Source organism: Phoxinus phoxinus (assembly GCF_949152265.1).
Source record: "Phoxinus phoxinus genome assembly, chromosome: 13".
In the NCBI taxonomy this organism is placed as follows: Eukaryota; Metazoa; Chordata; class Actinopteri; order Cypriniformes; family Leuciscidae; genus Phoxinus; species Phoxinus phoxinus.
The window spans coordinates 12,790,157-12,813,582 of record NC_136888.1 but is presented as its reverse complement, the minus strand read 5'-3'; the positions used below and the strand labels follow the sequence as shown (position 1 = coordinate 12,813,582).

General features: G+C 36.4%; 1 protein-coding gene across 1 annotated transcript in view; it reads left to right on the top strand.

Moving 5' to 3' along the window:
- Nucleotides 1-23,426, top strand: part of smyd3 (SET and MYND domain containing 3) — a 164,810-nt gene that overhangs the window by 11,692 nt on the left and 129,692 nt on the right. Inside the window, exons 2-5 of the mRNA XM_079633873.1 lie at nt 9,741-9,804; nt 11,636-11,743; nt 11,881-11,938; nt 18,044-18,180. Of these exons, the coding sequence (XP_079489999.1) occupies nt 9,741-9,804; nt 11,636-11,743; nt 11,881-11,938; nt 18,044-18,180 (367 nt within the window). The remainder of the gene's footprint in view (nt 1-9,740; nt 9,805-11,635; nt 11,744-11,880; nt 11,939-18,043; nt 18,181-23,426) is intronic.

Below are 23,426 nucleotides of genomic sequence, written 5' to 3'. Positions count from 1 at the left end.
ATGTTTGGATTGTCCTGCACTTGTCCTTCTGCTCCAGTGCACCACTGCTTGCGTTTTGACCTCGGATTGGATTGAAAGTCAATAGGAAAATAAAACCTGTGGTTATCCTCAAAGTCTGTTGAGGATTTTTTTGCTTCATCGGAAAAGGTTTGAAACTTGGTAAAAGTTTTGGCACTTGCTATTTGAACATACAAAAAAAGAAAATTCATGGACATGATTCGAAACGGTTAAATGGTCCTGAAAAAAATAGTCACACTGGTCACAATGGTCAAAAAAAGGCCGCATTGGAAATGAATGGGAGACGAATTTCATCTAGTGAAAACTTTTGATACTTTTCCAAACAAAATCTTACTGAAAGCTAATTTTTTGACACATCAAGCTCAAATTTGAAACACAACTTGTTTATATTTATGGCTTTGATTTTCTTGCAGTTTTATAAATATATACTTCATAAATTGAAAATGATATATTTGTGAATTTTTTCACAACAATAACTGTATAATAATTTTATCACTTTTTTTAGGTCACTTTTTAAAACTTTTTTTCACTTCAGCAATAATCTGCGAATTGTCTCTGTGCATTCAAGATTTCAAGATTTACGACAGTTTTAGTTGGAAATTGAATTTTCAGGTCTATGCCCAAAAAGTGAATACATTGATTATAAAAAAAATATATATATTATTTAAATATAATTTAGTGCCCTAAAATAAAAAAATATTAAATAAAAAACATTATCGAACTAAAATATAGTACATAAATTAATTTAATTGAAATAAAACAAAACAAATTTTGGTCATTTTTGACCGGCACGCGAAGAGCACTAGAGGGTTAACTGTAAGGATTTTGAGTGCACTGGCTACAAATGCTGCCTGGAAAATCTCACTCGCACTTCTCCTGCTGAGGCTTGAAAGCTTCTTCTGATTATAAGATTATGGGATGTGATATTCTTGAGCGTTTAAACAGAAACATCAGATTGTTTTATGGATCTAGGCTATATTGCCTGAGACCGGTTCAAGAAGACCGGTTCAGCTACAGCTTTTTTCCTTTCACCTTTTTATTGTAATAATTTATTACTCAATGTGCTATTTAATAGTCACACCAGTTATTTTCACATATTGGATACATTGCAATTCCACTTACCTATATAATTTTTTTTTATCATATATATTTTACTATATAAATTAGATAATTAAATGAGATAAATAAACCTATTTTTGAGGTGTTTATCAGGTGTTTTTGGACATCTGTGTTGTGTAGTGAAATAGCTGCTATTGCACACTTACAGTACTGAAACGTTTATTAGAGTTTTTTTTTATTATTATTATTTTTTTTTAAACGGCAGCACAGTTCCTTGATTATTACACAGGAATGAGAGAATAGTTAGTCATATTGGCCTTGAAAATCGCAACTTTTCATTTTCTGTCGGTCTTAGTACACGATGTAACTACAGAAGAGTCAAGTTTTAAATAGGAAAAATATATTTTTTGAGAGAGATGGTAATGGTCTAATCTTGATAAATGTGCTACCGCCAGACCCGGAGATCGGCTGAATGGATTCGAAACGGTAAAACTCATCTGGTAAAATGCCCTTTTCACAAGATGTAAAATAAAGCTCTGATGTCCCCAGAGTGTGTGTGTGAAGTTTTAGCACAAAATACCCCACATATATTTTTATATAGCATGTTAAAGTTGTCACTCTTTGAGGTTTTGCAAAAACGCACCGTTTTGTGCCTGGCCCTTTAAATGCAAATGAGCCGCTTCAGAGGGCGGGGTTTCAAGAGCTTGCGTGTGTTAGCAGCTGCGATTACCTCATGCAGACACACTAATATGACAGAAACTGTTCTACCTTTAATGTTAAAACGGAGTCAGACAATGATGGAGAGACTCAAGAAGAAGTGACAACATGTAGAATGCAACAGGACGTCTCTGAATGGTTAGTTGATGAATTTATGTTGCTGATGTGGCGTTAACTATCTTCAATTAGCATATTCTGTCATGGGAATCTATAAATTGCTTGTATAGGAACTGTTGTGAGATGCAAACAGAGTGACTTTCTATTGCATGTGAAAAGATGGATGCTAAAGTTTGAGCTGACTCACAAATGTACTCTTATACAACAACTCTTCCTCTTCTCAACATGGACTGCGTGTTCCCGGGAGCGGGGTTTATGTACATTTTAGGGTTGCTGATGTCACTAACCCCAGAGGAATGTTGTGTAGTCCATACCAGCCGTTTGTTGTAGTCCTTTTCTTTAAAAGCAAATATCTCCCTTTGCTTTGAACAGATGTTGCAGATGTTGTTTATGACCAAACAGCAAGATTTCACACTAACTAAAGTTATAAAAGTTAAATCATACTTTACCACCCCTTTAACTCTAGGGGAGTTGGAAAATGAGCCTATTTCCAAAAAAGTGTTCCTTTAAATGAGGAATATTGTGTCATGTTCGATCCCAGAAGAAAACTCAAGACTACAATCGAGGAGTTTCAGGGAGTTCAGAAACAGTGCTACTGATATAGAGATTAACTCCCTTTGGAGTGTTTTTGTAACATTGCAGAACTTTTTCATGCTCAAACAGCAACATTACAAATTTAAGAAAGTTGAAAATGTAGAAAACATAATAGGTTCTCTTTAACAAATGTTTGTAAAGCTCTTTACATTTATTTTTGGTCTTAAAGCCCCCCTGTACTCGATTATTTCATCCCTTAAACCTCATCTTTGATTATCAAAATACAATACATTTTTACAAAAAAAATTCTTCATGCCTTAAAATAGCTTGAATGTAACTCTATCTCTTGCCTCATTTAGTATACACGGTTCTATGAATATGCAAATTAGCCCCGCCTCCACTCACTCACACCAGCTCAGAGATCCACTTGTTGACACTTTGACCTGATTGGTTACAAGGTAGTTTGTGACGTCAGAAACACCAACGATTTCAAACTGTCTTTGTGAGACTGTCTTTGGATCACTGCAGTTTTAAAGAGAAAATACTCTGCAATGGTGTTGACTTATGAATTTGCACATGGTTTGTCTTAAATCATATTAAAAAAACACAACATCGACATATACATCATTAAAAGTTTGATTTTCACCACAGGGGGACTTTATTTTGGAAATACAAAATAATTCTATCCCCATATCAACCACTAAAATCCTGCTAGCATCATTACAGAGAGTTTTGAAATTAAAAATCTAGTTACAAATCTTTCCTCCAGTGTGATTTACCTAATCTACAGAAGGTCTCACAGGACGAGAGCCTCCTTTGCTTGTTGCTTAATGTTTTACTCGATTACAGCCGAAAACCCTCAAGTCTAATGGCATCTCTGTCATTTTAGTCTCTGCAGCCCCACACCGTGAAGAAATTAAAGCCTCCTTTGAATCCATGAAGTCATAGAGCCTACACGATTTATTTCCTTTTTAATCAGTGGTTACAACAAATGAAGGGCTTCCCTAATAATTCACACCACTCGTCGTGCGTTGTGACAAATAGGATTATACACTATGATGGTGATACTAATGATTTTCTGCCTGGAAAAGGTCACAGTCTCGTATTAGTGCTATGAATTTACAAATATGCCACATCAAATTAAAAGCCATTGTAGCTCACTGGCAAAATCCTTTCCTGTCGTGCATGTCAGGAGATGAAGTTTAGGTTTTCTGTCTTGACCTAATCTTACACAGGTACACTGCTGGCACAGTTAGCGTGTGTGTGTGTGTGTGTCTGCTTCAGTGCTTGAGTAATTAATTCCTGCTGTAAGCTGTAGCACCAGTAGCTCTGAGGAACTGATAATTATTCAGCCTGTTGTGCCTGAGCAGGTTTCTCATTTCCAGGATTAGTGGCTATTGGATCCTTTTCCCCCACTTTCCTTCTTATTTCGCTGTGACAGCTCTGATTTGGTGTATTGCAAGCTTTTATCCGTAGACCCTGGCTAATATAAGGCTGGTTTTAGAATAACAGAATCAAATTATTCATTATATTATATACACACACATACTTTTCAAAAGTTTGATGTCAGCAAGATTGTATTTTTAGAGAAATTAATACTTTCATTCAACAAAGATGCATAAAATGATCAAAATTAACAATAATGAGTAAGACATTTCTAATGTTACAAAAGATTTATATTTCATGCCAGTCTTGAGTGAGTCAGTGAATCATTCACTGATTTAATAAAAAAAAAAAATTATAATAATTCAATATTTTTTAAATAGACTCCAGCACAGCAATTATCATTGTGTCAGAACCTCTAGTAAATTAGACTACATTTAGTTGTCTGTTCAGAATCGTGGGAGAGTCGGGATCTTTATTTGAATTCAAAATAAATTGTGATTCTCAATTTATCCAGAATCTTGCAGCTCTACCATCTATAGCACAATGGCAATGCTGTTCAAGGACTGAAAAACTTTTGACATTTAACATTTCAAATGCTTGACTTTGACTTAAATGTGCACCTGTGTTAAATGGACATATAAGTACAGATGTGTCTGCAGGACAGAGAAGGCGCAGTTTTTTTCTTCTCTATTGTGACATATAAGTGAAAAACGGCTTCTTGAATGTGAATAAAATGTAGGGTGGGACTTGATTTTTGGGGAAATTGATTGGATGGTTGTGGTCTCATGTGAGTGACAGGTTGTCCCTCCCTAATGCCAGTAAACATGTCATCAGAGAAGAGAAGAGGGAAGGGGAAGTTGTTCTGATTAAAGATTACAAGAGCACGTGAATAAAAAATAAAAACAGAATAAATGTGCATGGATAAATCATTTATAATAAATAAATAACACTGTGATATTCTGAAAATAATTAAGAATTGCACTTTTGATTTTTAATGGTGACTTTAAAAATATGCACTTTTCCCATCATAAATTAAGTAAACACTTTTAGTATATAGTGCGGGTATGCAAATCAAACCCAATGTGTCAATGTAGTTTGCCACATCAATAACATTCACCATCAATAACAATACGTTTTTTAAGAAATTTGCTTTTTATCCCATTCAGTATTATTCAGACTTTTAAATGATAATAAATAAATGTTGTTGATCTTATTTTCTTCCATTTCCCCATTTTTTTTTCTTCTTTAATGAATAGACTAGTGAAGAAAGTGTCTTTTATAGAGGTGTTGTCTGCCAGGTTTTGATTCGCTATGAAGAGTGTTTGTGTCCTTTGAGGTTAAACTCTCTAATTGGCCCGTTGGAGTGTGTTTGTGGATGAGTGAGTGTTCGTATCTGTTCTGTTAGTGTTTGCCTCTCTCTTCTTCTTCCTCCTCCTCCTCTTCCTCTTCTGGTTCTGGTCCGGACGTTCTGCCTAGTTATAGCTCTCGGTGTGTGACTGGAAACAGGCAGGGAGTCATTCCAGGATAGTTTTGTGTGTGGACATGGAAAATGAAAACGTATCCCTGCAACACTGTAATGTAAGATAATTTGCAGATTATGATAGGATGCCATATTTATGTGGAATTATTGTCAATTTTTGAAATGAAGAAACCTCGCCTGTGTTCGGCCGCATGCAGAAATCTGATTAGGCTTTAGCCGTATAGGGATAATCTGATTTCTGACTCCCTGCAGATACCGTTCCTCTGCTGGTTCTGATCTAAAGAGATCCGCCTCAGGATATTTGTCTGTTGTTAATGAAAAATAAAATGGACGCATAAGGACTGTTGGCCGGGGTTTATTCTAAGCTCTGAATGAAAGTGTCATTTTTTTTTTGCATCTACTGTATTTGCTGAAGTCTGAGCATCTGGCCACTGGAGCGCAGTGTTTCTCTACGACACAATGAACTTTCAATTATGCCAAACCTTAAGGAATATGCTTTTATTTGGGTTTTGTTCCTGGAATTGTAATTTTCTTTTGGTTACAAGATTTGTAACTATTGCACCATGCTGTGAAAGTACTGTATATGATTATCAAGGCAGGAGGGCAATACAAAGCCGTACCAAATAATACAAAATGCGATGTGTTATAATTTGGGTGACAATTTAAAATAATTATATCTTAGATAAAATGCTTTTAATAAAACATTGCATGCTAGGGATACAATTGTACCAAATCGTATGAGCTTTATTAGAGGGGAAATTAAAAATTAGAACGTATTTCTTTGTGGTGAAATTCAGTGAGATTGAATCAGTGGTTATTTGATGACATATTTAAAACATTAGCGTGTTATCGTTTGACATTTTGTATCATTATTAAAGGCCTGGCTCTTTCTCACTGCCTTGTACTGTCCACACACATGGCAATTATTAAATTCCCAAACCTTGCCAAATTTGCATAGATATTAATCATGACTTTTATGAATCTGTAGAGCAGTCTCAGCTTTGCAGTATTTTGGTGTAATAGAGTGCTGTGCGAGAGTGCTGCTTTTCTGGACAGTTCTTATCAGTCGGGAAACACTTACCGTCTGTATCTCAAAATCAATACTCTGAGGAATGAGGAATCAAAGTGCCTGCTTTCATAGCAGATTTGAGTCTGGCCATTAAAAACTCATATAACTTTCCCAAATACAGAAATATCACATTCAGCTCAGCAAGTAGATTTTTTTTATTTTTTTTTATATATATCATGATGAGTTGTGTGTTGATCTCAACTCACCTCTGATTGTGTGTCTGCAGTAATGAGGGCAGGTTTATGGCTGCTCCGCTGCTGTAGGACTCTTGTGTTGTGCTGTGACTTACGGCCTGTGCTTTGGTTCTGGACAGCGCCAGACTACTGTGTATTCCATTACGACCAATGACTCTTACCTTCTGAAGCATCAGCAGTTTTTGTAGTCCACAGGCCCATGTTGAATACACTTTTTTATTTTTAGTTGAAGCCAAGGTTAAGCATTACTTATTATTTCATCATCTGTTTAGTAGTAGTAGTAGTATTCTTAAAATATATTCTTCAAAATATCTTCTTTGAGTATATCTTCTTGAGGGTGAGTAAATAATGACATCATATTTACACAGTTAAAGGGCTCCTATCATTCTATTTTAAAGGCTCATAATTTTGCAGGTCTTCTACTATAGGTTTACATCCAAGTAAAAAAAAACTAAACGCTTTCATTGTCTCATAATACACAATGCAGCATCACCGCTTTTCTCAAAGAGTCTGAAACAGTTTGATAAAGGACCCGGTCTCTCTAAAACCCCTCCTTTCCGAGAGCCTACTCTGCTCTGATTGGTCAGATGGCCAAGTATCTTGTGATCAGTCTACCGATTAGAGTGTGTTGGAAACCAAACGGCCATTATTTCTTTGCAGACTTTATAAAAGATTAAACAATGGAGTACAAGGAGGTCACGACGTCATTTTCATCTCTCAAAATAAGAGATCAAAATGCACCTCCTTTTACACTACGACAAATTTTTCCTTTTCTTTGTCAAAATTAAATGCAGCCATCAGTTCAGAATTTCTAATATACATAAGCCTGAATGATTTATTTTCACGTGACTTTGGCTTTGGCATTGCATGGTTGTTGTTCTGATAACATCGTTATTTCAGCGTGTTCCTCTTTGTTTGCGTCTTGTTTGTTTGTATTTAGTTTTTTGCATAATGTAGATTCTTTCAAAGCTACATCTGCAGATATAACCGCCGGCATGAATGTCTGATTGAGATGGCTCAGATTTCTCCACTGTTCTGGATCTCATAAGTGTTCTGTTGATGGCACAATGTTAAAGAATTCAAAGATTTGTTTGTGGATGTTAACTTGTCATGACATCATTGTATGTAGACAATATACACTTTTGTTCAAAAGCTTTTGATTGATAGGAATTATTTTATTTAAAAAAAAAAATTAATAGGTCTCTTCTGCTCACCAAGGCTGCATTTATTTTCATTTTTGTGTACACAGAGTTGACTAAAAAGCAAGATTTTGAACAACTCACTGTAGCTGTGTCCGCCGGCATTTTGTCAGTCAAAAATAGTCGATCTCCGAATGCGAATGAACTGACTCTGAATTTTAGTATTGTTTCTTATATGAGGATCCTTTTTCAAATACAAGGTCAATATTGATTTTCACTAACAACAAAACAACACATTATCCGTGAATTTATATGGAACTAAGCTTTAGGAGCTTTCCATCTTTGCTCTCCTCTCTGTTAAGTTGCTTTCGGAGATCGACTATTTTTGACTGACAAAATACCGGCTGAGACAGCTACAGTGAGTTGTTCAAAATCTTTCTTTTTAGTCAACTCTGTGTACACAAACAATGTTCTCGATGCTCGAGTTCATGTGTAGAGCCCCTGGTGATACTTCGAACAAAGTTTCATGTTGTGTCGAGCCTTCTTAGTTTTTTAAAAAGTGTGATTTTTGATGCTATCATATACGTACCCCACGCACTCCCATTCAAAAGGCAATTTGACCGAAAACGAAAATACGGTCAAACTTAAGTGTTGTTTTCATTCTAATTATGCTTTTAAACGAAAGTTTGCCATGGGTAGATTAACAAAAATACCCTAGGTTGCATTTTGGCGACAGTTAACCTTTAAGAAACATTTTGTATTATTATCAATGTTGAAAACAGTTGCTTTATTTTTTATTTTTTTTTGGAAACTGATACATTTTTCATGATTCTTTTAAAGATTCTTCATGAAAAGCAACAGCATTTATTTGAAATTTAAATCTTTATAACATAAACGTCTTTACCGTAATTTTTGATTAATGTATTTTCTCATTCTCTTTGCTTTTTTTGTGAAAGCTCTCTCTATAACTCAATACACTGGTATAGAAATGTAAAGAACTATTTGAAGTGCAAAAGTGGGATAAGAAAAAGCAGTATAAAACAGCATGAAAATAGGTGGTATGAAAATAAGGGCAGTGTTCATTTTAGCCTGCGTAGAATGCACAATATAACCGCCATCATATAGGAAGGGGGTCAGAGGGTCCATTCGCTGTAGCGCTCAGGCCTGCACTATAATTTGTGCTTGACCCTTTTCAGTTTCTCTGCTCTTAAGAGAGTGACACTACAAAGCCCCACTGAAGTGATTTGTCAAGGGCCTGCATGCTCGAAAATCAGACTACCTCCAGATAGCAGGGTGGCAAGAAGATGGATCATCTGGTGGTATGTCGTACTAAACTCCCTGTGATTATGTTCACTCAGAAAGGAGCGATGTAGACAAGGGCGGAGGGAGAGAGAAAGAGGGGTTCTTGGGTGGGCAAATCTCTCTAGTATCCATGGGAAAGCATTACGAAATATGCGTCTCTGGAAAGGTTATCGGGACATTTAATCATTTAAAAGTCAATGCATTTATTAATTTAGCTCTTGCTTCCTCCTTGCATTTTGTTTGTTTGGTAAAAATCTTTTTTTTTTTAAATCTACTAGACTAAATCAATTATGTTTATTTTGACTGTAACAGATAAAGCAGAGATCCCTGACATAACCATGCATGCACTAAATATGCAATTTCCGTGACTCTTATGCGTGTTTAAACACAACACAGGCCCATTAAACACATTTTTAAACAGATAACTTGACATTTTATAGAGATAACGTGACCTTTTGTGTTCGGGCTCTCCCATGCATTTGATCTCTGCATGTAAACCACATTCCTCACTTGGAGCTTTAAAGTTATAGACTGAACTCAAAAGCAAAGGTGGTCATTAGACGTATACTTTAAAGAAAAAGATGTTTAGTCAGGGCAGGAATGCTCCATTATAAGCCTTGTAAATCAAACCAGACTTTCTCCTCTTCAGCCTGAGGATGTAGTTTCTTGAGAAATGCACCGAGCACTGAGTCTGATGTTAATTCTGTCTCATTTATTCTTAACAGAGGCGGAAGTCTATCGAGATGTTCTCAATGTAAGACGGCACGGTACTGCAGCGTTCAGTGTCAGGTAAGAGCTCTTCACACACTAATCAAGCAAGTTTGTGATGAGATCTCATTTCATTTAGGTGCATTTTTTTCTACTTAACGTCTTCCACCTAAATACAAATAATTGACAAATGCAAAATGAGATTCCAGTCAAATCAGCAGCCTAGATAAAGCTGTTTATTTAATTTAATTCAATTTCTTTTCATTTCACATTCATCTATTCTCCAAACTGCTTGGAGAATGAAACGGGCTGGGAAAACACCCTAGACAGTTGCCCAGTCCATCACAATGTGCTTTTTTTGCAATATAAAAGCAGCCTAATTGAGGTTTCACTGTTTATGTTGATTGCATTCAACAATTAATGTTACTGACAATAAAAGGAGAAAACCACTTACTGGATTTAACATGCTGGCTGATATGGGGTTGAAAGCATATTTTAGAATCAAATAGTACCCCAAGATTCCATATAATGGGTGAAGGATTAACTATTACTCTGCCAATATGAACAGAGATGTCATTTTGGGATGAAACATAGGATTTTAGGGCCTACTAACATGGTTTCTGCTTTGTCAGTATTCAGTTTTAAGAAGTTTTGAGCCATCCATACTTTGAGATCTTGTAGGCAGGAAGTGATGGAAGGAGGAGGAAAAACAGAATTGGCTGAACGGTAAGATAGATTAGTATATCATCAGCATAACTATGGAAATTAAGACTATGACGCTGAATGATCTGGAAGTATATAGATTAGAAATAGAGGTGGACCAAGAACAGAGCCTTGAGGTGCACCACAGAAAACAGTACAATTTATTCAATTCATTCAGTTCATTTATGCTAATGAATTGTTGCCTGTCCAAGAGATATGAAGTTATCCACTGAAAGGCAGTATAAAGTCATTAAAATTCTCCAGGTTCCCGTACAAGCGCTCATGAGCCGGCAGTTATCAGAAACTTGCATGAGGTCCATTGTGACTTCAAATCAGAAGTATTTGGTGCTTGGAGCCATACACCTGTGAAACACGTTCTGCATTCAACAGATTTTCCAGTATTACTTCCTGTCTTTTAACGGCACTTAAAGGTATAGTTTAACCAGAAATTTTAATTCTGTCATCGTTTACATGTCTCATGTCATTTAAAACCTGTATTCATATGTCTTTCTTTGTGAAAATGACAAAGGACAAACACCATACAACTAGTCGATACAACCCATGCACTATATTTTTCATGGCTTTGTGAGAGGAACAGACCAAATTTTAAGTCATTATTGCTGTAGTTTTCAAATATCATTTCTCAAAATCAGGATTTTAAGTCAATAACTGCTTAAATTTGTTAAGCCTATTGTATAGCTTTAGAATAGAAGAGTCGTATAGGCTACTTCTATGACTTCAATTTGGGACTTTGACTATGTCCTTCCTCATTCAGGTTTATATTATGTAAAAGAGCAGCGGGAACATTCTGCTAAACACAGAAGACATAAAGTCATGCAGGTTTGGAAATGACATGAGGAGTAAATTGTGTCAGAATTACATTATTGGGTGAAATATCCCTTTAACGTGTCTGTCAGATGCTCTGTAGAAGTCTTTGCAGTTCAAGAACATCCAGTCTCTCAAAACTAGACACCACACTGCTTTAAAATAGCAAAGCTGTCACTGTCAAACCAGCCTTGTTCTCTCCAGGCACTCGAGTTTGTCTTTGTCTTTGTTTAATTGTAGGGCAGTCTTTCATCATAATTCCCTCTAAAGGGAGACCACACACAGCAAGCACATTTGACAAGATCTGATTGAAGATGTGTGACTTCATCTTATATGTTTGTGAAATCTTTTCTATTTATTCTCCGTCCTCATTTTCACCCTTCAGAAACGAGCATGGCTCGATCACAAGAGAGAATGCAAATGCCTTCAGCGCCTCCAGCCAAGAATCCCCACCGACTCCGTCCGCCTGGTTGCTAGGATCATTTTCAAACTAGTATGTGACATCAGAACACCTGCCTTATTAGGACCACTTCAAACCCGTTCAAAGCATGTTTTGCATTTAAAACTATCACAGCTGGTGTTCAGCCACAGGACTTGATATTGTTACACACTTTCTGTCTCTTTCTACAGCTCAGCCAACCAAAAAGTGACCAAGAGGAGCTGTACTCGATAGCTGAACACCAGTCACGTAAGTTCCTGTTTTATTTGAATTTGCATTGCACTGACACAAGTCAAGTGTTTGTTGCTATATTGCTTATTTTAGCTCGACTGGAATGCTATGTTTATCAGCATCCAGGATTGAACCAATATGTTTTATAAAATCATATGTGTTACAGTAAATACACAGGGTACTCACGCTATAAGTCTCCAATGTTGAATGACAAAATAACCTTATAAAGTAAGGTTACACTACACGGTTGAGTATACTGTGTATAAGTGCATAGTGTATAGTGCGTCATTTGGGACACAACTATGGATTCAAGGACTGTAAAGTATGTCCTTGAAAGTGCTCGAAATAAACTTGAACTAAAATTAGTTAGAGTAGCATAGTGTTGTTACAAAAACAGGGCTTAAAAAAAACAATCTTAAAAATGTTATCTTACAAATATCTTAATGTTGAAAAACCAGCAAAAACTGGGCTGGTCTCCCAGTCTGGTCAGACTGGTTTTAAAATGTGTTTATTTTCTTAGCTGCTCAGTCTTGGAGACTGTCTTAAACCAGATAATGTTAACTGTGCTAATTTTTTTTGTAAGGAAATACTAGAACGATTTATAAACCACCTCTAAACTGTGTTCTGATTGGTCTGTTGTGTACTAACTTCAATTTGCAAAGCTATAATGGTTTTCAGACCCAGTAGTCTTCAAAAACAAAACCTGGGCCGAGTTTAATCCAGAAATCCAGTATCATACATGACTGTGCTGTGTATGTATTCTCATTATTATGAAATCAAAAATAAAATCATTATAATTTCTGGTCTTAAAGGGAAGTCACTTTAATGCATTAATGCAAAAAAAAAGAAGCTCACTTTTGAAATCTAGAGTATTTGAAGTTGCCTTCAGACTTCACAGAAACGGACAATGTCCAATTTCCTTAGAAAAAAAGTCATACAGAATAGGCTGTGCGGTTAATGGGCGGCAGGAAAAATCACTTACTTATTTATCCTGTAAAGTTGAAAGATTGGAGTTTCCTATGATGAAAGGTGAATAAATGTCAGATTCTGGCAGGAGTTTATTATAACATTATGAACTTTCTTCTCTTTCTCGGTGCGGCCCCTCTGTGAAACCTGCCCGCGGCCCTTGGCTTTTCAGAAGTAATTGGCTATTTTGTCACAAAGAGCCTCTGACTTTTCTTTGGCCCGATTCTTTCCTATTCAGTCATAAGTAATGTGCAGCTATTAGAGAGGTAATCCCGCTGATGGTCCTTATGGAAGCAGTCAGCACCCCATCTGAACTCGTGCTTCATCATCACACTAACGGCCCTCGCTCTCACCTCAAAATCAAGGTCTCATCGGCTTATGTATTATTTCAGGAAATCCACCACTCCTCATTTTTGCAGCTGTCCTGATTTATGTTGAGATTTATATGTAGACCAGTTCCTTTAGACAAACAGAAGAGCATTTCATTTGATCTCCTTCCTTCACGTGTCTGAGTGATTTCAGCTAGTGGACGAACGATGGGTTTTTCAATGGCTAAGAGCCTGGTAGCCTATTTAATCCAGTTATACTGTATATATTATGATTTAATAGTAGCAAATGAGACATGCAAAATTGCAGAAATTAAAGGAATCATTCACCCAAAAATGCATACAACAGGTTTTATGTCAATTATGAGTGGTCATGGGACATTAATGTCATTACTTAGACGTTCCCATCTAAATTGCAAATTTGCATTTTCATTGCACGCGTTTAAGAGAAAGAAGTCGCCACATCCGGGGCAGATTATGCCCAAATAGAAATGGTTGTTGTAGCCACTGTGGATCTATCATTAAATACAATTATTTATTTTCAGTTTAGAGTGTGTTCGAGAGAAAATTTATTCAGAAAATACATTTCCATTGTAGCTTACACTACCGATCAGATTTTTAAAAAATGCTTTAGAAATAAGACTAATGCTCACCAAGTCTGCATTTATTTATAGTAAATGTATAGTTTTATTGTAAGCAGCTATATTGTGAAATATATAAAAATAGAATAGAGTTATTTTAAATTGTTTAAAAAGGTATTCTTATTATGGGAAAGCTGAATTTTCAGCAGCCACCCCTCCAGTCTTCAGTGTAACATGATTCTTCAGAAATAAATCTAATATGCCGATCTTGGTGCTTAATAAACATTTCTTATTGTAATTACAGTGTTGAGAGCAGTATTGCTGCTTAATATTTTTTTTTGTATTAAGTGTTATATCTATTCTACATGATAAGTGTGTGGGTCCGTGCGATTATGTATTGAGTATATTATATATTAAAGTCCCCCTGTTGTCAATGATTTTATCCCTTAAAACTCATCTTTGATCACCAAAATGACATATTTAAACATTTATCCTTGAAAAAAAATTCTTCATGCCTTAAAATAACTTCTACTACTACTACACCCTTACCTCATTTACTATACGGTTATATGAATATGCAAATGAGCCCCGCCCCCACTCACACCTCAGAGATCCACTCGTTGACGATCACACATTTACCTGATTGGCTACAAGGTAGTTTGTAATGTCAGAAACTCCCGCGATTTCAAACCGTCTTTTTTTCACTGCAGTTTTAGGGAGAAAAAACTCAGCAATGGTGTTGACTTATGAATTTGCACATGGTTTGTCTCAAAGCATATTTTGAGGACGTTTTAAGCTATGAAATTTGCAAGATGTTTTTGGTACAAAGACCTCTTAAATGTCAAGGTCATTTTGATTTCATGACCCTTTTAATTGTTTGGAAAAGCGTTGTTTGTATATAGCAAAATATCTATTTTTATGTTCCACGGAAGGGTTTGAAACAACATAAATGGTGCAAAAAGTCAGTTTTTTTTGGGTGAACTATCCCTTTAAGGAGACTAACACCTGGCTTCAGGCTCATAATTCTGCACACGTTCAACCTCTCATGCTCCAGAAGTGGGAAGCGTGTAGATCTGTCTGCCAACCAGCCCTGTTATTTTCTTCTGAAGAGAGCGTTCAGACCCGACTGGTGCTTGTTTACTGCCTGCTATTTGTTGGTTTCTATCATCTACAATCTATCTATAATTTCTATAAATTAATTATCTAAAGAATGGATTTTAACAATTTCAGTTTTTCCAACAAGCCTAAACAGTATTATTTGGTTCTGTATTTCAGAGATAGAATTTTCAAGGAGATGATAAAAGGCACTACACGTGGTGGTGGCACGCCAGATTTATGTGTTGAATCTGCAGAGCTTTACTACTGTGTGTTTGTCTGTGTTTATGATGCTGAATGTGTGTGTGTGTGAGCGAGAGATACGAGCCGTGAGCTGTTGCCGCGGGTCAAACGTTCGCTCAGTCTGCCGCAGCAGCAGTGAACACACTGAAGTTCATTGATGGTGTGTTTGGAGGAAGTAGATCAGAGCAGGAGGGTTAATGGAAAAGCCCATATGTTTGGCAAAGCTGACATAAATCACGCATACACACAATCAGACCTCTTTCTTTCTGAATAGACATTAAAATCTCCACTATCCGACATCCATTTTACTGGTACAGTCAGGAAATACAAAGCTCTCTGAACACACACACAGAAAACAACTGCCCTAATAATCTTCTTCATCAACTAAACACACACCCAAATGGGGACGACAAACACACACACACACACACTTTTATCCTCCTCTGGTTTCTAATTGTGTTTTGGCTCTTTTGTGCTTCACCCTTGTTGATCATCATCATCAACCTTTTTCCTGGTTCATCTCAGTGTTGTTTATATCCGCATGTTATTTTAAATGGCAATTTATATGTGAACTTGTTTCTCGTCCTGTTTTTCTAGTCTTGATGTTATTTAATACTGCATCTAGTGTAATTGAACAGTTACAAGGTTACTACATTTTGATATGAACAGGAAAATAAAATAATTTTGTAGGTGGACCTTTGGGACTCTAATTATCATGTTTTCTTTGTGTTTTTTTGGACATGGTTATCATTACATGATTACCATACAACATTATTGCCCTATTCATTTACATGGTATTCCAACCAGTGTTATTTTTGCATTGTTTTATACTATTTTTTTTTTACTATTTTTGAATTAGCTTATGTTTTTATATTTCAGTTTTCATTTAAAATTGTAAGTTTTAGTAATTTTGTTATTTTTTAATACTTCTATATATCTTTAATTTATATTTATTTATTTTTTCGTTTGAGTTTATTTACAATTACTTTTACAATTAATTCACTTTTAATTTGAGTTATTGTATGTTTTAATTATTAATTTAATATTTAATTTAATTAAGATTTATTTCAGTTAATGCACCATGGTTTGCTTTTTTTATAGTAATATGTTTTTGTATGCATGATTATACCTTGTTTGTTTTCTTAGATATGTCAGTACTGATTTTAGACTTATATTAATGTTAATAACATTATACATTAATATGTTTTTTCATTTTTTATGGTTTTGGACATATACCATGGTAATACATTAATTTTTGGTCAGGTGCTTAAGGTCATGTTAATACCATCTTTTGGACATATACAGGTGCTGGTCACATAATTAAAATATCATGAAAAAGTTGATTTAATTCAGTAATTCCATTCAAAAAGTGAAACTTGTATATTATATTCATTCATTACACACAGACTGATATATTTCAAATGTTTATTTCTTTTCATTTTGATGATTATAACTGACAACTAATGAAAATCCCAAATTCAGTATCTCAGAAAATTCGAATATTACTTAAGACCAATACAAAAAAAAGGATTTTTAGAAATGCTGGCCAACTGAAAAGTATGAAGATGAAAAGTATGAGCATGTACAGCACTCAGTACTTAGTTGCGGCTCCTTTTGCCTGAATTACTGCAGCAATGCGGCGTGATGGAGTCGATCAGTCTGTGGCACTGCTCAGGTGTTATGAGAGCCCAGGTTGCTCTGATAGTGGCCTTCAGCTCTTCTGCATTGTTGGGTCTGGCGTGTCACATCTTCCTCTTCACAATACCCAATAGATTTTCTATAGGGTTAAGGTCAGGCGAGTTTGCTGGCCTATTAAGAACAGGGATACCATGGTCCTTAAACCAGGTACTGGTAGCTTTGGCACCGTGTGCAGGTGCCAAGTCCTGTTGGAAAATGAAATCTGCATCTCCATAAAGTTGGTCAGCAGCAGGAAGCATGAAGTGCTCTAAAACTTCCTGGTAGACGGCTGCGTTGACCTTGGACCTCAGAAAACACAGTGCACCAACACCAGCAGATGACATGGCACCACGAACCATCACTGACTGTGGAAACTTTACACTGGACTTCAAGCAACGTGGATTCTGTGCCTCTCCTCTCTTCCTCCAGACTCTGGGAACATGATTTCCAAATGAGATGCAAAGTTTGCTCTCATCAGAAAAGAGGACTTTGCTCCACTGTGCTTTATTAAATCCAGAGTCAACGCAGCTGTCTACCAGGACATTTTCACAGCACTTCATGCTTCCTTCATTTTCCAGCAGGATTTGCACCTGCCCACACTGCCAAAAGAACCAACTCCTGGTTCAATGACCATGGTATTACTGTGTAATTACTGTGTGATTTCATGTAATATTCTAATTTTCTGGGATTTTGATTTCATGGGTTTCATAAACTGTAAGCCATAATCATCAAAATTATAAAAAATAAAGGCTTGAAATATCTCACTTTGCATGTAATGAGTCTATATAATATATTAGTTTCACCTGTTAAGTTGAATTCTTGAAATAAATAAACTTTTTGATGATATTCTAATTATATATGACCAGCACCTGTACATACCATAATGATAATATTGCTTTTAGTCTCACTCCATAGTAATACCATGTATTTTTGTACATATAATAATACTTTGTTTTTATTCTTTATTTTTTTGTATGGATGTGTTATGACATCAGTAGTTTGCCACACAAGTTTACAGTAGCACACATATACCATGCACCATGAATATGGTACTGCTGTACTGTGGTGGTACCATTGTGCAGTCAGAGTTTAAGATGATAATACCATGGTACTTTGATATATACCATACAGCAGCAGTGATATTGTCTAAAAGGAGAGGAGAACAAAAAAAAGTTTCTGCTCATTCAAATGCATCACTGTTGTTAAAGGTTGAAAACGCTGTGTTCTGTGTCTAGATCTTGCCGACATGAGCGAGGAGAAGAAGGAAGGCCTGGGGCATCTCTGCACGACGCTGCAGGTTTATCTTGGCGAAGAGAACTGCAATCTTTCCGAGCTTCCATCCGGCCTCGACCCCATCGGCCTCCTCGCCAGAGTAAGTGTCCTTTCACTGTCATCTCCAGCAGTCGGCAGAGGTCACGCTCTCAGAGCGACGGGGCGTCATACCGGATCTCACGCAGTGTTGCGAATGGTGTCAGTTTGTCACGAGTGCGTGGACACATACCGAGCTGCTAGGTCACCTGCTGTGAATACATGCTGCTTTTTTTTGTCTTTTCTCCTTAAAGTAGGCATCAAGTTGTTCATAGAAGCTAAATTAAGTCATTTCATGTTCAAGGCTGAATTTTAGACCAAAATGTTTCAATTCAGTTTAATGGAATCATTAAGTCGTAAAATGGAAGTTGCGATAAAGTCTTTCCTTCCCTATTTTGGCATATATCCGAGTGAAATGGCTCCTCGAACAAGAAAACAAAAAACGTGTGGGGCGGGATTTGATTTTGTCCATCGGGAATTGATTGGAATGTTGGTTGGTTGTGGTTTGCTATTGGTTGATGTCATGTGAGTGACAGATTGGCCCGTCCCGTGGCAGTAAACGACATCGGCAGGGCTTGATATTAACACCAACCTGCCAGTCAGTTCTACCAGATACTTTGGCGGGTTGAATTATATGTATAATATATACATTTTTCAATTGTAGTCTTTTAAAAAGGCATCTAAAATAATAAACTAAGTGCAATGTATATACATTTTTCAATACATATTGACACTGAAATAGCTTAAACACTTTCAATACAAATTTTCCGCAGAATAGATACACGATACCAGCTGCGCTTTCTCGCTGACACACAAACCCGCCTCCCCTCACTCACTCGTTTCATTTGCTCCGGATGAATATTGTTGGCGATACATGCAGGGCTTGAATTTCAGCTTGGGATTGTGCATAATTTAACTTATTCTTGCAGATTTTGTGCTCAAACCCAAAGTGCCCGCACATAATTTAACCTCTCAGTACTAAAAATGTAGTACTCTTTCACTGCTTATTGGAGTTAAATGGTCAAATACACTCAAAATAATGTCAAAATGCCATTCAAAACAAAATTTTTGAGTATTCATGTAAACATTGAGTTATGCTTAAAGTGAACATAAACAGTTGAGAAAGAAAACCCATGTGTAAGAGTATAATGGATCCGTGCATCAGGTCTTAAAGTGACAGCAGCCTAATATATCTGCTGACAAATTATAAGATAATATTAAAAAAATATATATGACAGTTTTTGTGGCCAGTAAAAATGCTGAGTGGCTAGTAACTTTGGAAAACCACTAGCCACTAGTGGCTGATGAGCAAAAAAGTTAATGTCAATCCCTGGTCATCAGAGAAGAGAAGAGGGAGGGGAAGTTATTTTGATTAAAGATTACGGGAGCACATGAATAAAAAATAATGATGTGCACAGATAAATCCTTTATAATAAACACTGCAATGTTCCATTAACAATAAGAATTGTCTATTTTGATTTCATGGTTACTTTAAGTAGAATCAGATCCAGAATCATTTCATTCCTCACGATTCACATCCCAAGATGCCTATCCCATAATTTTCTGCCATTTCCTTTGTGGACGCCTGAGGTGCATGCTAATGTACTAGTTTATTTACAGATGTGTCAGTGAGATCGCTTGTTTGGATTCCTGTGAGCGTAGATTTTATTTGCTTGTTTACCAACCGTCACTCCGTGCCGTAATTGTGAACACATTGAGTGAAAGATGCGTTTCAGGGTGAAAACGGTGATCTTCTCTTCAGGATCGCATGTAAACAGAGAAGGGATTGCACATCTGGCCCGGGACAAACAAATGTTGCATGTGAACACAAACACCTGTTTTATATGAGAGACAGCCAGCAGCCACATCTCCCTTATAAAGCATCAAAGACCCAAATGTGGATCCTGTAAGCATTTCTAATCCAAAAACACTAAACACCGCAGCAGGGCAAAACTCGAGTCATGCAAAGCATGCACAGATGCTTGAACTAGGAGCATCCAATTCACTTCTGCGTTTGTTTACCTTGATTTACAAGTTTAAAAAAATCGATCGCGACTTATTTGTGAGTGTTGTTTAGATTCCACAGTCATAGAAATCCTATATATATCAGCGAGTTATTCAATTGTATTTTCTTGGCCTGGATGCAAGCTATTATGATGTTGATTTGTGAGTGAGTCATTAACTGCTTCACAAATCAGTGTGAATTATTAATTTGCTAATCGTTCTGAATCAAAAAATCTAATCTAGTATTCAGAAATGACTGGAAAGTTTAAAGTAAACACATCATTAAAAATGTTGGTGTATTTGTGTAATTCTACAGGTAAAGGTGTTTGTAGAATGATTATAGATAAGTACACGTGAGAGATAAATACAGCATCATCGTTATTTAACATAAATAGGGAGTTTTTAGCTACTTGATGGGTTCAGTTTGAGTCCTTTTTGGAATCTTATTGATATAAGGGAACAGTCTTATTAGTTTGTTTTCATTCATTCATAGAAAATATGGTTGTTTCATATTTGGTTTGATGGAACTAAAGGCCCTTATATATACTCATTGTGAAGTTATTTTTCGTTCTTTACTTATAGGGGTAAAAAGAAGTAAAAAGAACACCCAAACTCCAACCACACTGCTGAGAGCAGCATTTAAATGTTAATATTTGCTTCACGCTTTCCTCTCTATAATAAAATTAACACATCAAAAATGATACCAGTGAGAAAACAGCAGTTAAGAAAGCGTCTGATCATAGTGATGCTGACATGTTTGCAATTCAGCACTCAAGTAAATTCACACCATGTTTATTTACCACTAGTTTATAGCCTACAATAGATTTTTTTTAAAGCAAGCAGCCTTGCAGTGTTAAACATGAAGAAAAAAAACAGTGCCAGTGTCAACTTCAGTTTCTTATATTCTTATAAAGCAGCTCTCCAGTGTGTTCAAGGTTTTACTTGTCTGATTTCTCGACGGACTGAACAGAAACAATTAACCAGAGAATGTTTTCCACGTTAAAGAAGGCGGAGCCTCATAGCCACACCTACCTATTACATAATTGCTATGGACCAATGGTAGTTCAAAGGTATTTACTAGCCGGAGCAAACTTTTCCAGAAGGTCACTTTGGCAAGATGTTTAGAAATCCCCAAACAAACCAAACAAACTTCATGAATTAAAATTTTTAGAAATTTTTTAATGATTTCACACCCGCTCATTCTACAATTTTGTGAAAGTGTATTGGGGCCTTTAGTATAGTGAATGAAGCCCAGAGTATTTTTTTTGTTGAATAAAAGCCATTTGGAGATCTGAAGGAAGGAAGGTGGGCTTTTGTCTTGACAATGATTTCTCTCTCACACATTATCTCCTTCTTTCACTCTTCATTTAATGAGATGCTGGTAAATCCTGGATGAATATTTGAACTTACCGTAGGTGTGGGCGGGAAAACGAATGAGCAACAGTGGAAGAAGTGTGCTCGTCTTGACCCTGAGTGCTGATAAATCTCCCTGTTCTGCATTAACTCAGCTCACGAGAGTCGGCTCTTGGCCCGGCGCCTCGTCTTTAGCATTACAAACATGTTCAGCCACGTTAAACCAACACCCTGCCCATCGCCTAATCAATTAACCAGCGTGAAAACAAGCGTCCGTGGTCCACGAATGATTTCCATTTCAAATCAGACAGATATTCTGTGCCATTTGCTGAAACTAATTGCTGAAACTAATTCTCTTATAATATTCAAAATGTATCCCTTGCAAGCAGTGGAAGTTCCTCAGGGGAATTTGGCATGTTTGTTGGCAGTCTAATTTATTTATTTATTCATATTAAGTAGGAATTACCAGAGAACTAGAGTAGGTAGGAGTCAAAAATCTCCAATTACAATAATAAAACTGAGTGAGGGACGTGTCGGAACATGTGGATTTAGATTAAAATCTAGATCCGGAGGGGCTGTCATTCACATTCCAGAACTGAAGTGATCGTGAATTCACTGCTTTAATTAAAATTGCAGAGAATGCTAGTGTTATTGTCCAGGGCTTTGGTGAATACAGTATTCTCTTCTAATTTGTGCGCATGTGTGTTATGAACTCAAAAGGGAACTGGTGTCTTTTTTCTTCTTCTTTTTTTTGGTGAAGCAAGTCTTTTGTAGTCAAACTGAACAGTTCTGATTTACTGACTCGTGGGTTTTAAATATTCTTTAAGAATGTGTGTTCTACTAAAGTTTCCTCTCGATGGGTTGGCATCACATCAATCTGTTTATATGAGAAGTAACATATTTGTTTCCATTTTTTGGTCTTAATGAGGTGTATGCTCATACTTAAGGCTAGGGATTTGAACAACATAAATATATAACCTGTATATTTCTATGGGTGCTGTATAATAATAAAATCCTTATTATCTTTATATAACGCGGTGACTGGTGTAATGCGCTCGACGAAGGAGATGATTAGAAATACACAGTCTTTAATCGACAAAGGACAAAACTGGACAGGGAGTATATATGCAGATGACAATCAGGAACTAAATACGATTAAACAGCTGATGATAATTAATCATAGGAAGAAACAGAAACATAACCGGAACTAAACCGGAAAACATGAACTAAAGAAATCAGAATATCAAATTAAGAGTCCATAAATGTGACGCTGGGCTCACATTAGTGTGAGTGTTGGCTCTTATGACACCCAAAACACCCTTGCAACTGCATAGCAACACATTAAGAAATGTTCTGGACATCTTCAGAACCGTACAGGAATGAGATGACATTTGCACGGGCATCTACAATCTGGTTTTCTATTACAACAGATGTGATGTCATCTGCTACTCAGCACTGCCTTGTTTGCCCTTCATTCACAGCTGTTATATTGAGCATCATTAATATTTTACATGTCCTCTATTTTGTTTTATTTGTCTGTATTTTACAATGGCCTTTTGTGCCCAGATAGCAGAGTTCCATCTGTGCATGATAGACCCCAAATAGGGCAGCATTTTCAGTGCTGTATTAATACATAATGCAGGAACACTTCACGACATCACCAGCAGCCAAACGGGTCTATGAGCTGAAGAGGGAGGGGGGGGGGAGACACCACACTAAAATACTCACTGAGTTTTCAATACGTGTTGAACTGCACTGCAAGACCACTGCTGAGGCGACAACGAAAGGCTCAAACCAATTATACTCTCTGGAATCTTATGAGTGGTTTTTTTTTTTTTAGTTAATCAAAAACATACAGTGCAACCAACATGTGTTGTTCAACTCCTCCTGAACAAATTACTCTTATGAACTGGTTCTTTTTTTTAGTGAATTAAAAACAGCGTGACCAGAGTT